Source organism: Hylobates moloch, unplaced genomic scaffold (genome assembly GCF_009828535.3).
Source record: "Hylobates moloch isolate HMO894 unplaced genomic scaffold, HMol_V3 SCAFFOLD_22, whole genome shotgun sequence".
Lineage (NCBI taxonomy): Eukaryota > Metazoa > Chordata > Mammalia > Primates > Hylobatidae > Hylobates > Hylobates moloch.
In genome coordinates, this window is record NW_026652297.1 from 12,057,322 (window position 1) to 12,072,782 (window position 15,461).

The 15,461-nt window shown below is 38.0% G+C and overlaps 1 protein-coding gene across 9 annotated transcripts in view; it reads left to right on the top strand.

Moving 5' to 3' along the window:
- CEP70 (centrosomal protein 70) overlaps positions 1 to 15,461 on the top strand; it is a 149,213-nt gene that overhangs the window by 97,575 nt on the left and 36,177 nt on the right. For all 9 annotated transcript variants that reach the window (XM_058433612.1, XM_058433615.1, XM_058433617.1 and 6 more), the window contains exons 12-13: positions 9,153 to 9,258; positions 12,232 to 12,402. In XM_058433612.1, the coding sequence (XP_058289595.1) occupies positions 9,153 to 9,258; positions 12,232 to 12,402 (277 nt within the window). The remainder of the gene's footprint in view (positions 1 to 9,152; positions 9,259 to 12,231; positions 12,403 to 15,461) is intronic.

Below are 15,461 nucleotides of genomic sequence, written 5' to 3' on the forward strand. Positions count from 1 at the left end.
TTTTTTGAGACGGAGTCTTGCTCTGTCTCCCATGCTGGAGTGCAGTGGCACAATCTCAGCTCACTGCAAGCTCCGCCTCCCGGGTTCATGCCATTCTCCTGCCTCAGCCTCCTGAGTAGCTAGGACTACAGGTGCCTGCCACCACCCCTGGCTAATTTTTTTTTGTATTTTTAGTAGAGATGGGGTTTCACCGTGTTAGCCACCGTGTCGATCTCCTGATCTCGTGATCTACCTGCCTCGGTCTCCCAAAGTGCTGGGATTACAGGCATGAGCCACCACGCCTGAACTTATTTTATTTATTTTTATTACATGTCAGCTTATGCTACCTACTGGTGGCTTTGACTTGGACCTACCAGGCTGATGGGGAAAATGACATTAAAAGGGGGTGTTTCTGGTTTCACAGTTTAAAAGCAATTTCTACTATGCTGGATTTGGCTATATATTTATCTTAAGTGAGAACAAAAAAAGGTAGTTGCCTGAAGTAATGAAGGGCAAAGATTTTAAATAGAAAATTATCTTGGGAAGTAATGGAAGAATTCCAAGAGAATTAATGAAATTAGAAGTGACAAGCCTCCAATTTTTGCTGTTGGTAATTATGATCTGAATGTTTTAAAGTAAGCATTATCACACTTTAAAAGTACCAGAAGGAATGCAGTGAGCCATTTATATCTACTGCTTGTACCCTTCCTGACTTTGAAAAGCAAGTGCTCAGTGTTTCAAAGGGTTGATCTCAGTGATTGTGTTTTCTGAAGATTATCTGTGTGTACTCTTTGATTCAAGGGGATCGGATTTGAGAAAGTGTTTGGGGAGTGTTGGGATGAAATATTTTGAAAGCTATGAGTTAATATATGCATTAAATGTATTAAGTCAGTTGTATTAGCATATATGATTCAGTTTTCAGTGACAGCTGTGTTTCCTCCTTCCTATGGCAGCACATAACACAGTGACAGGCAAGTATTATGAGTATCCAGGAATTACATACTGGGTTAAAATAATAGGGGCCAGGTGCAGTGGCTCACGCCTGTAATCCCAGCACTTCGGGAGACTGAGGCAGGACGATTGCTTGAGTCCAGGAGTTTGAGACCAGACTGGGCAATGTAGTGAGTCCTTGTCTTTACAAAGAATTTAAAAATTAGTCAGGTGTGGTGGTATTTACCTGTAGCCCCAGTTACTTAGGAGGCTGAGGTGGGAGGATTCCTTGAGCCCAGGAGGTCAAGGCTGCAGTGAGCTGTGATCACACCACTGCACTCCAGCCTGGGCAACAGAGCAAGACCCTGTCCCTCCACCCCTCGCCCCCCCAAAAAAAGATAATAGAGGAGGAAAACTAAGCAAGAAAAGAGAAGTGGAAGGTTCAGAAAGGATGCATGCATATTCAATGAATAATTATTCCCTTCCTATTATTCCTTGATATTTTGTGTACTTAGAATTCTTCTTACATCTGTTTGGCATTCTAGGTACTGGTTGCAGTGGTAAACAAAATAGAAAAGGTCCCTGACCTCATAGAGATTACATGAAGGGAGAAAGATAATGAAAAAATAAATACAATTTCAATATGCTATAAGTACTAAACGTACAATTGTGGGACAGTAGCCATTATATGAGTTTGGAGAAGAGATGGTAGTGACATGGTCAAAGGTGGCAGTAGTGGAGGTGATGAGAAGTATTTGGAATTGGAGAATGGAGGTAGAACTAATAGGACTTCACGATGGGTTGAATATAGCGAGTTGTGGGGAAAAAGGAAGAAGTCTCCCGAGTTTTAACCTTGAATAACAAGGTGGTTGTCGGTACCATTAATGAGATGGGAGATTGAGAGAGAAGCAACTAGGAGGAGGAGGATGTAGGGAAGTAAAAAGAGAAAGAAACCTGTTGACTCTAAAGCAAGTGTATAACATACACACACACGTACACACGTGTATGCACTTACGCATACATATAGTCTTCATTATTAATAGATTCTGTATTTATGAATTTGCCTACCTGCTAAAATTTATTTATAACCACAAAATCCGTACAGCACCTGCAGTCATTCATGGACATGTACAGAGTGGCAAATAATTTGGGTCATCCAACACACACATGTTTAGTTTTCAAACAAGATGATGATCTGCCCTGTTGTTTGAGCTCTCATACTGTAAACAAATGTCCTTTTGTCCATCTATTTAGTGATACTTTTTTTTTTTTTTTTTTTTTGCATTTCTATGCCTTTTGTTGGTGATTTCTTTAAGATGGCCCCTGAGTTACTGCTGAAGTGCTGTTTGGTGTTCTTATCCACAAGAAGGCTATAATATGCCTTGTGGAAAAAATACACCTATTAGATAAGCTTTATCAGGTATGAGTTATAGAGTGCTGTTTTCCATGAGTTCAATGTTGATGAATCAACAATATATATATTTTAAAGGTGTCTTTAAATAGAAACATACATACAACAAGGTTATATATTGATCATTTAAGGAAAATGTGATCAGACTTGCAGGAACCTGACCCTGTATTTCCCCTAGGAGCAGTGGTTCAGTATTTGCTAATTCAGCATTCATGGTGATTTTATAGAACATAACTACCATGAATAATAAGAATTGACTGCATATATATGTTGTTGTTGTTGTTTATTTGGGCTCTGGTCTTTATAGTGACTTTTATTATTGTCCTTTAAAATTATGATTCAGACCCAATTCCTGCTATATCTTTCTGCTAAATTTTGAAGAAATGTGTTTTTGTTTTTAATAAAGTTTAAAACTTTGGTAGTATCTAGACATGGAAGCAAATTTGGGAGTGTTATATAACTTGCCCAAGTTATATAGGTTACTGGTATATGGAAGAACTTGAATAGAAATCAGATCCTTACCCAGTCATTCTGACTTCAAAACTTATACTCTTAGCTACCATACAGTTAGAACTAAACAAAACACTCAATGAAAAAAAATTTTTCAAGGTAAAACTTAAAAAATTTTTACTTTGCAAGGTAAAACTTAAAAAAACTTAAAAAATGTTTTAAAAACTTAAACTTAAAAAATTTAAAATTAAATAAACTTTAAAAACTTAAAAAAAAATTTACTTTTCAAGGTAAAACTTTAAAAATTTTATTTCTGTAGTACCAGAGGTAGAATATTTTTTCAAAATACTACTGATGCTGGGAAAGTAATTAAAACTAAAATCTGTCAATCCAGTGAATTCTCTTTACAAACGTAGGGAAAAAAAGAAACAGTTTTATTACTGAATTCAATCAGATTCAATCAGATTGTGATGCACATTACAGGACATCTGTTAGAGATATTGCAAAGACAGAAAGAAATGTCACCCTTTTGTATAGCAAGGCAGATACAATCCATTATATACATGTTAATTATCTGTATTAAAGGAAAAATAAAAACTTCTAATGTCTTTTTGTTAAGTAAAAGGTTACAACTTGGGGCCAGGAGCCTTGACGAAATTCCAACAGAGACAGAGAAACAAGGTACCATCTTCCGAGATGTTCACATTTCAAAGAAATGATTGCAAAGCCCCCGAGAAAGTGCTGAGATTCAAAACTGGCAAGAGCCTTCTTTAGCTCTTAATAAGATTTATGTATATCTTAAAGAGAGTAAAGGATTTGTAGTTACAGATTTTCCAAAGGAAATGCTACAAGAAAATGGAAGAGGGTATAGTCTGTTTTCCTTTTGGAACCAGAGAAAATTGAGTTTGTTTGTTTTTTTTAGATTTGTAGTTAACCAACTTTCAATGTCAAATAAGGCTATCAACAATTTAATGTGGGAGAACATGGACTCTTCTTGAGTTAGTATTACAAACAGGCTGATTATAAAATTTCCTTGTTAGGAAGTGATTAAATAAGTCTGCCTCTGTAAGATAAACAAAGGTACTACACTAATTTCATTTAATTTTTCAATAGTATTTATGTTTTGCTAGGGGAAAAACAAAATCTTACAGCCACTCTGTGTTGAGCTGACAGTCCTTGAAGTGGTTAGGCCAATGAGCTAAAGTGAAATTAACAGTCAAACTGTTAACTTACTGCTATAGGATAAACAAGAGGCCAAAATGAAAAGGGCTGACTCCTCAATGTTGCATTTTTCCCTATGGAATAGCACCAGGTGAGGAACAGTCTGACATACACCCAGATGGGGGGAATCATCTCACTGCCTAGGAGCCCTGCACAAAAGATTCCTGCTATTTTATGGTGTAGGGAGAAGAAAGGCTAGGAGTAGAAAAGTACTGAGTCAGAGTGGAGAAAACTATTTTAATTAAGGCTTCTCCACCAATAAGAAGATCTTGGATAGAGGTACTTGACACATGCCTCAGTCTAAGCTCCAAGTAAAGAGGCCCTTAATGGAGGTGCCTAGGGTAGGAATGCAGAAATGCTTGTGGCAAGGCACTAGAATAACAGTAGTAGTAGTATAGCTTTCAGGAAGGAAAGGAGGTGGTATGTCCTTGACTGCAACTGTCTCCAGAAATTGCAGTACACAGGCTGTGCAACATGTCTGGTGTGGAGAGGACAGCTTTCCCCGCAAGAGATCTTCCAGGCAGAGCCTTTGTAATTACCTGTGACTGTGCCTGAAATATGACACATTGGATTTTAGCCAGGAGCTGGACTTTTCACCTAGAGAAACACTTGCCTTCAGAGTTTGGCACTGGTGCTGGGTTGAAGTGAACCACCGCTCTTTTCATCACTAACTATCTTAGAAAGTCCTAAGATTGTAGGGTAAAAGACTCAGGGAACAATATAGCTTTGAGAAGCTCACATTGATGCACCTATGTGTTTTGCATCAATGTAGCTAAATTAGTGGAATTTTTAAAAACAAAATTGGCAGTCCTTTTTTTTTAACTTGTTCCTGATCTCCAGCATGGATCTTACTCCACTGTGAGATCATGGAAAAGCTCCAACAGAACACAGTTAAAAGCTATTAAGTTTCTGCACATGGAAAGTTATCTTATGGAGATGGCTATACAAAATAGATAACACACCATATTTTAAGTTGGAGGTACAGTGTTCTGTTTTCTCAGTGTCCACAAAAAAAACATAGTTGCTGCTGGTGAATACATGGAATGAGTGTCTGCAAAGCATGCAAAGTACCCCTTAGCCACTCCTAGGGGATTTTTATTATCTTTCAGGCCCTTCCTGACTGCTCTGGATACTGCAGAACAGCTCTGGCATATTTCTGAGTACAGCCCAGGCAGCTACAACACAGGTTTCTAAAATGCCAATTAAGTCATGCAAATAGAAAATGAGAGAATCATCAGCAATATAACATAGAAGTTATATTGTTTATGTATGGTTTTTCCTAGACTCAAGGCACTAGAATAACTGCAGTAATATTTATAGCCTTCAGGAAAGGGGCAAGCTTTGCTAGTACATAGACAAGTGCCCTTTTAGCTCTAGTTTAAGAAAATTTAGAATGAGCAACAGTACCCTGGGCTCCTTCCCTGGCCCCCAGCATTAGACAGACTATAGGCTGGAAGCAAGTTGCACTTCCTCCTTTGCCCATTTTAACCTCAGCTTCTTTGGCCCAGGGCTCCACTTCAGTCTTTACATCTTGGCATCCATAAGCCAACATTTCTTCTTTATTGTCTGTGCATTTTTAATATATCCTGAGGCAATCTCCAGACATGCTTGATCTGTCCAACTTAACTCCTGAGGCACCAATTACTGTTTTTATTCTCCAGTTCTAAAGCTACATCAGTTGTAAGTAGTCTGGTTTCTAATACTATTTTCTCCTGAGCCCTGTAATTACTTGCATGATTTTGCAGACTGTGAAGTTTTACAGTAATATTGTTAATGGCAGATATTTTCTGTGAGACTAAGTGAACCAGTTTCCTATGAGTCCCCAGTTTTTACTAATCATTGTCTTATATAAACTTAGAAAAACAATGGGACTAAACGAGTTAATACATGTAAAGTGTTTAGAATTCCTGCATAGAGAAGGCTCTCAGTACCTACTAGTTATCATCATTAGGCTCCCAATAAATTGTAGTTACTGTCATTATTAAGTGAGGGTATCTCTTTATTCATCTGGTTAATGGAATCACATTTCATTTCCCAGTGTAACTAATCAGTACATGCAATTATATATTTAGGTCATTGCAGTGACAGCAAAAATGTTGTATATCTACAGTGTAACATTTATTAATCAGATTTGCAAACAATTCATTGATAAGTTGAACATTTTCACCTAAGTGAAAGGGACTAACATTTAAATTCAGATATATCAGTTTACGTCTAGTCCTTCTAGAGGCCATATCAGCTTTTCTATGTCCTTTTTTGTTCTAGATAATATGCTCATGGCACTGCTTTTAGGCAAAACTGTGACGAATGTGAACGTAGTAAATAGGAAGTCATTTATAATTTGGCTTGGGCATATACTCTAGAAAGCAGAGAATAGCAATTGAGTGAATATAAAGGGAATATATGTGACTGGAGTAGGTAATTGTAGGGAAGTAGTAGAATCAAGTAAGAAAGGAGTCAGGAGAAATACTGTGTTAGGACTGGGCGGGCACGGTGGCTCACTCCTGTAATCCCAGCATTTTGGGAGGCCGAGGCGGGCGGATCACCTGAGGTCAGGAGATTGAGACCAGCCTGGGCAACATGGTGAAACTCCCTGTCTACTAAAAAAAAAAAAAAAGAAAAAAAAATACAAAAATTAGCTGGGTATGGTGGCCCATGCCTGTAGTCCCAGCTACTCGGGAGGCTGAGGCAAAATAATCGCCTGAACCTGGGAGGCAGGGGTTGCAGTGAGGTGAGATCGTGCCACTTCACTCTAGCCTGGGTGACAGAGTGAGACTCCATCTCCAAAAAAAAAGAAATTTTATTAGGACTAATAGCATGGAGAGTTTTGAATGCTAGCCCAAGGATATTAGATTTAGCACATAAAGCAATGAGAAATCATTGATTGTTTTTCAACAGGAAAATGACATGATGGAGTTTTACTATTCTATTTTACAAACAGCAGGCAGAGTGCATCATTAATAAGTCATAGAGTCAGTTTAGTGGGTTGAAGTCCCAGCAGGAAACTGATGGCATACTCAAATTGAAGAGGGGTAATTTGAAGGATTATTAAGAGACTACAGTAGTCCCCCCTTATCAGTGGGGGATACTTCGTTCCAGGATCCCCAGTAGATACCTGAGACCTCAGAACCAAACCCAGTCGCCATCAATTGGAAAACATTTCTGTCCATGTCTTCCACCCACAAATTTAATGCTTTTTCCATCTTTTTTTTTTTTTTGAGACAGAGTCTCGCCCTGTTGCCCAGGCTGGAGTGCAATGGCACGATCTCAGCTTACTGCAACCTTTGCCTCCCAGGTTCAAACAATTCTCCTGCCTCAGCCTCCCAAGTAGCTGGAATTACAGGCACAGGCCACCGTGCCCAGTTTTTGTTTTTGTTTTTGTTTTTATTTTTAGTAGAAATGGTGTTTTACCACGTTGCCCAGGCTGGTCTCGAACTCCTGACCTCATGATCTGCCCGCCTTGGCCTCCCAAAGTGCTGGGAATACAGGCTTGAGCCACCACACCCAGCCACTTTTTCCATCTTAACTAAGCATGTATCACACACTGTGGCTGTAACTTTTGCAGTTTGAGGTCCAACAGCAAAACTAGCCCAGATTTCTTATTCCTTCTTCACAATTTCACAGATAGAATATTCGTTCTTACTGTATATCTTAGCAACCTCAGCATATACTTTTTTTCTTAAGTGGAGGACTTTCACCTTTTCACTTAAAGGACGCACTTTATGACTTCTCTTTGGCATATCCAAATTGCTAACATCACTACTCTTGCATTTTGGGTCCATTATTAAGTTAAATAAGGGTTGTTACTTGAACATAAGCACTGTGGTACCCAACAGTTGATCTGATAACCAAGATGGCTACTAAGTGACTAATTGGTAGGTAGTGTATGTATACAGTTACAGCATGGATAAGCTGGACAAAGGGATGAATCACATCCTAGGTGGGATGGAGTTGGACAGCATGAGATTTCATCACACTACTGACTAGTGCACATTAAAAAAATAATAAAATAAATATTTGTTTCTGGAATTTTCCATTTAATATTTTTGGACCCTGGTTTACCTTGCGTAACTAAAACCATGGAAAGTGAAACTATGGATCAGTGCGTACTACTGTACTGTTTTCAAAGGCATGAGGAGGGAGAAGAAAGATTATTACAGCCTGTCTTCTAGATATTTGGAGAAGGACAAGTGTTTGCTACTAGGTGGATACACTTATACATAGTTGTATTTCTGGGTGAAGAGACTCTCCTTTCCCCCAGCATTCTAGCAGCCACCTGGAATAATGGTCTCTTGGATCTCCATGCCCTCTTGACTGGCCCAGGCATTGCCATTGTCTGTTCTTTGCCGCTAGTAGAATACAAAGAGAGAGGGACCAAACATCTAGCTGTTCCTGCTACAGTACCCAAACCAATGGCCCTTCCCATGCTTCCTGCTCCCTTTATCTATAGTCTGTAAGCTTAGAGCACCTTGGATGGAAGTCACTTCCATCCTTTGTTGTATTTCTCTCTTGTGCTATCTTTTGTGGGTGTTGGGGGGTGGTTAGAACTTTCTTCTTCAATCTGATCCCTTCCTTCTTCAGAGATTCCTTCTAATTTGTGATTTATTGAGAGGGCCTTCTTGTTTTCCAGTGACAATATGATTTAAAAATTTTTAAACTCTGGCCGGGCGCGGTGGCTCATGCCTGTAATCCCAACACTTTGGGAGGCTGAGGCGGGCGGATCACGAGGTCAGGAGATCGAGACCATCCTGGTTAACACGGTGAAACCCCGTCTCTACTAAAAATACAAAAAATTAGCCAGGTATAGTGGTGGGCGCCTGTTGTCCCAGCTACTCGGGAGGCTGAGGCAGGAGAATGGCATGATCCCAGGAGATGGAGCTTGCAGTGAGCCGAGATTGTGCCACTGCACTCCAGCTTGGGTGACAGAGCGAGACTCTGTCTCAAACCACCACTATGCCTGGCCATTATAACTCATTATATGCATATATGTATGTGTTTATACATATACATATACGCACATACATACGTGTGTGCACACACACATATAAGTAAAGTGATATAAGGCTGTTGGGAGGGTGGCTGGATCATTGACTTAGTTTATCATCTTGGTCCAGTGTCTAGGAAATAATTTTGTATTATCTTGATTTTTTCCCCCTTTTAGATTACAGGAGCTTATTAGTCATAAGAAGGCTGAGGACACAGAGAAGAAAGATGAGCCCAGCAAACATAATCAGCAACAGGCCCTAATTGACCAGAGATACTTTCAGGTATTGAATTGATTTTTCATGACAAAAAGACTGATGTTTGTCATGAATCTTGGTTATCAGTTGTGGTGTAATAAATTATCAGTTGGTAAGGAATACTTGCACCTCATATTTATGTGTACTTATTCTGTCTTGTCTTTCCGTGACATAACTATTTGACTAAAAACATTGTAGAATTCATCTTACTACTTAAAGGAGACTCTGGCCTAGTTCAAAGGAGGTTAGTAAAGAGCTTTATGATTTTTAAAAGATTTTATAATCCTTTTCCCTACTTTCCCCATGTAAGCCATTTTCCCTCTTATTGTTTCTGTTGTTGCCATTATTATTATATAAGTAAATCTATTTTCTTAGGGTCCTTGTATGGCTTTTGTTTTTGTTTAGAGACCTTAGTTCATCTGAAATTTAATTTTCTATACGGTGTGATATAGGGAATCTCACCTTCCTAGTTTTATAGATCATTTATTGAATAGCTGAGCAGTTAAACCTGGTAGTTTAGTGACTGAACTGGACTTTCACTCATATTTTATTGGGTACACATAAGATTTTTAAGTTTTAGATTATTCATTTTTTAAAAAATTAAGATATTTTATTTTTTCTAGGCTGCTATTTATAACTTCTCCTAAAAAGTCAGAAGATCTGGCAACAAATTCCTGCATGGTTATTATCACAGCAGAATTAGGCCTTTCCCTTGTCAGATATGAGCATGTGTTCTATAGTTAGCAGTCCCTACTCATCCTTACATTGCTCATTTATACTCGTACCTGAATTCTCTGGGCATTTGTGTTTGCAGTCTCTAATACACTACTTTTTTCTCTACTTTATTGAAATAACATTTTATCATAGATCATATTCCTTTATATGCACAGATTTGTTTTTAGATTCTCTAGTCTGTTGCATTTCTCAACTATTTCCATATTTTAATTTCTATAGCTACAAGTTTTAATAGCCTTTGAGGCAAGTATCCTGTCATTTAAAAAAATTTTTTTATTGGCTATATTTTTAGCACATTTATTCTTCTGGATGAACAGTTTTTCAAATTAAAAAATAAATCCCATTGAGATGAACTAAAATTGAATTGACTTTATAGATTAATATTTGGAGAAATGACACCTTAACCTTTTTGAATCATCACATTCAGAAATATGTACTTTCATCAGGGTCATCTTTTATAGTCTTCAATAAAGTGTTGTGTATTTTTAAATTTAGCTCTTGCATATTTCTTGTTAGGAAATACCTTGTTATTTCCTAGGTATTTTATAACTTTTATTGCTATTGTAAATGGGAACCAAGCACCTTTCTGAAAACTGTTTTGTTTTAGACTTTCTTGTACCAGTATGTAACTGGATTTCATTTTGTTTCTGAGACTCAATTTGAGAGGCTTTGTCCTTTAAAAGGGGAATTCAGGCCGGGTATGGTGGCTTACGCCTGTAATCTTAAAACTTTGGGTGACCGAGGCAGGAGGACTGCTAGAGGCCAGGAGTTTGAGACCAGCCTGGGCAATATAGTGAGACCACATCCCTAGAAAAAAAAAATTAATTAGCTGGGCATGGTGGTGTGTGCCTGTAGTCCTAGCACTTGAGAGGCTGACATGGGAAGATCACTTGAGTCCAGGAATTCAACACTGCAGTTAGCTCTGTTCACACTACTGCACTCCATCGTAGGCCACAGAGTGAGACTCTGTCAAATAAATAAATAAAACAAATATACATACATCAATTTGAAGTGAAATATTGAATTATACTAATTTGGACTTAAGCTTCTAAATAAACATCTGAAGTAATAAACATCTTAAGTCATATTACCAGGAGGCCTATTAGTTATATCTTGAAGTATGACCAGGGACAAAGATTCAAGAGCAAAATGCTATCTTTATATTGTGAAACTTTTTATTAAATAGGCTGAACTTGATGGTGGTAATAGGAAATGGCTTTATTCTTCTCTCTTTAAACATGCTTTTTGAGGTCTCCCTTTTTTTCCTTGGATGATATATAAGGTAGAACTCATCACTTATGGGGAGAGGGTTATAGTCAAATAGTATACTATCTTCATATATTAAGATATTTAAAATTCAATCCAGGCATCAACGATATTATTTTTGGAGACAGGGTCTTGCTCTGTTGCCCAGGCTGGAGTGCATTATCATAGCTCACTGCAGCCTTGAATTCCTGGGCTCAAGTGATCCTCCTGCCTCAACCTCCCAAAGTGCTGGGATTACAGGCATGAGCCACCATACTCAGCCTGGGGATTACTGTTAATTTCCTTAAATAGTCTGATAATGGTCTTGTGAGTTTGTAGGAGAATATGCCTACTTTTAAAAGATGCATGCTTTATTATTTGAGGGTGAAGAGTTTCTTCAAATGGTTCACCTAAAAATATAGATAGTGAGCAAATATGGCAAAATACTAACAATTGTTGAACCTAGGTAGTGTTTGTAATAGTTAATTTTGTTTCAACTTTACTGCAGCATAAGATGCCCGATATTTGGTTGAACATTATTCTGGATGTGTCTGGCAAGGTGCTTCTGGATGAGATTGACATCCGAATCAGTAGACTTTAGTAAAGCAGACTGCCTTTCCTAATGGGGTGGGCCTCATCCAATCATTCAAAGGCCTGAGTAGAACAAAAGGCTGAATAAGAGGGAGCTCCTCCTCCCTGATTGCTTTCAAGATAGGACACTGGTTTTTTTCTTGCCTTCAGACTCAAACTGAAACATTAGCACTTGCAGGGGTCTCAGTCTGCCTGCGTTCGGACTGCAAATATCCATTAGCTTTTCTGGGTCTTCGCTTACTCACTGCAGATCGTGGGACTTGTCAGTCTTCATAATTGCATGAGCCAATTCCTTATGATAATTCTCTTTGTATATTTAATGAAATATATGTATATAATATATATAGACATAAGGCACTCCTTTAAAATATATAACTTTGTAGGCATAGGATAAGTATTGTGACTATATACACTATGTTTTTTTTAAAGGTGCTATGTAGCATCAATTCAATTATCCACAATCCAAGAGCTCCAGTAATAATTTATAAACAGAGCAAAGGGGGAGCCCAAAATTTTAATAAAGATCTTGTTCAAGATTGTGGATTTGAGCATCTTGTTCCTGTAATAGAAATGTGGGCAGATCAGCTGACATCCTTAAAGGTAAGGGGTTAACTATGCTTATATGCTTTGAACATCTATTGGACTCTATGTGCTTTATTAATAGGACTTAATTTAGGGCTAAAAATTAAATAGCGTTTAATTTTTTTGTTTGTTAACTCTAAAGCTAAAAAAGCTTATTATCTAAAACTGAAATCTTGCTACTTACATATCTATTTTAGGTACTGTCTGTTTGATGTTGTCATTACTGTAAGCTTTACCTCCTCTAAGGTTCTACCAAACAAGAAATTTTGGGGTTAGTTTCCTTATTGAAAATCTATAGTGGATCCACTTTGTACTTCTAGGCCCTTCCCTGTTCTACCTTCATCTGCCTCCTTTTGGTATCTCCATGCTGCGATTTTCCTGGCCCTTATCCCTCTTCAGATATAATGTCTTATCCTTCATTTTATTATAATTGAGGATATTTTCTCTCTCTTCACACTTTATTTTCTGTCTCTCAGAACTGAGCTTATCTCCATTTCTGCTCATTCTCTAGAACAGATAGTACACTAGCAGCCAACCTTATCCTTCCCTATCCTATCTATTCATGGAAGACTACATTTTATTTACTTTATAGAGTTATCATGTATTTATTGCATAGCTTCAGCTTTTTCAGTTTTTGTTAACTAGTTTGCTGAAAGGTAAATAGTTGAAATCAGTAGTATTTAACTTCTTTGCCCTTTAAACTTTAGATTTCTTAGTAACTAACATAATACATAGCATATGCCTGTTAATGAAAATGTGATTCAATAACAGTGTTTGCAACAGAAGTCTTATTACATGAAGTACAAATGATGCAGAAGATATCTGTTAAGAATGTATAAGCTCCATGAAGATGGTATTTTTATTTGTTCTGATATGTCCCCAAGATCCTCCTGATGAATGAGTGCTAAATTAATATTTGTTAAAAGGAATGAAGCAGAATATTATATTCCAAGACAACAAAATTGGGGGTGGTGATGTTAATTTTTTTTAAATTTCAACTTCCCTTTTTTTATAGGGCTCAGACAGTGCTATACAATACATAAACATTTTGATTGAGTGACAGTGCTGGATTAATATACTTACTTTATAGACCAGAGTTCCACCAGTCTATCTCAGAAGACTGTAAAATAATTAGTAATAGTGTAAATCATGGTATTTCCTCAATCATTGCCTGTCAGAGGGTTCTCCCAGTAGGAGGGAACAGTGCTGACTCCACCTTTCTCCTCAGAAGGGATGGACTAGAAAAAGCCCTAGCCTTCCTAGAAGAAAAGACTAGAAGAGGAAGAAGACAAAGGGAAGAATCACACTAATGGATAGTTATTGATCGTTTATCATGCTAAGCCATTATGGGATGAACACAAGATTCAGACTAATTAGAGAGACAAAATATACTAAAAAATATGAAACAAAATATAATCATTTATATCATTAAAGGAAAAGAGTGACATAAAATAGATTACCTGTTGAAGTTCTGAGTGAATGATTTAGATAACTTGTGCTCTAGAGTCTGGAGGAGAAAGACAATACTCTGATTATAGCCCCCAAGAAAGGCTTTGCCGTGGTGGTGAGTTCTTGCTATTGTATAGTTTTCTGAGGAGGAGGAGGAGGCAAGGAATTTGCTTTATAATTAGAATATTCTGAGGACACCCAAGAGGAAATTATTAAGAATTAGTTACTTCTGCCATTGGAGTAACTCATGGATTTTGAGCAGTGCTTCAGGTATTAATACTACAGTTTCAGGGTCCAAATTAAGAAACTACATGAGATTCTCTGAGGCCTCATATCAAAGGTTATTTGATATGTAGCAACCTCTAAGTTTGGGACAACCATCTTCCCAGATTAGTTTTTTCCCTCAGGTTAAATTTGGCTTTAAAGAGTAGGATAGGTTTGAGGGATGAATGGATAAGCAAAATGTGGTATATACATATATTGCAATATTATTCAGCCATTAAAAGGAAAGACATTCTGACCCATGCAACATGGGTGAACATTATGAGGACATTATGTTAAGTGAAATAAGTCAGTCACAAGAAGATTCCACTTATATGATTCCACTTGTATGAGATACTTAGTGAAAATCATAGAGACAAAGTAGAGTGCTGATGGCTAGAGGGAGGAGGGAAATGGGAAGTTATTGTTTAATGGGTATAAAGTTTCAGTGTTACAAGATGAAAAGAATTATGGAGATGGATGGTGGTGTTGGTTGCACAACATTATGAACATATTTATTAACAATGAACTTATATTTAAAAATGGTTAAGATGGTGAATTTTATGTGTATTTTACTAGTTTTAAAAATTGGAAGAAAAGAAGGCTGGGAAAGACATGGAGCCAGCTGCCTCCAACCTTGTGTCTTTTCCCTCCTGCCTTTCCAAGAAAGGTGAACTACAGATGTTGTAGCTTTCCCCAACCCAGTACACTCTTGAATACTTTCGCTTTGCTATTCTCCAGTGCTTCAGAGGCCAGACATACACGGTAGACTGGCCCATGGTAGTACTTGTACATCTCCACAACTGGGCAATGTAAAGAACCTAGGAGACCCTCTTATATTTTTCAGAGCTTACTTGATGGACTGTACTACAACCATCCTGTCACTGCTTAGGAGACCAGAACATCTTTTCTTCTTAGCTTTGTAATACTCTTTTATTCTGAAGCAAAAATATATTAGATTGGGTGTGCTTTTTACCATAGATTACTTTATAAATGTGCCTTGTTCCGGCTGAGCGCGGTGGCTCAAGCCTGTAATCCTAGCACTTTGGGAGGCCGAGGTGGGTGGATCACGAGGTCAGGAGTTAGAGACCATCCTGGCCAACATAGTGAAACCCTGTCTCTACTAAAAATACAAAAAAATTAGCAGGGCGTGGTAGCGGGCGCCTGTAGTCCCAGCTACTCGGGAGGCTGAGGCAGGAGAATGGCGTGAACCCGGGAGGCGGAGCTTGCAGTGAGCCGAGATGGTGCCACTACACTCCAGCCTGGGGGACAGAGCCAGACTCTGTCTCAAAAAGAAAAAAAAAAAAAAAAAGTGCCTTGTTCCTGGATCATTGGTTAATAAAGGCATCATTATGCTGCTACTTGCT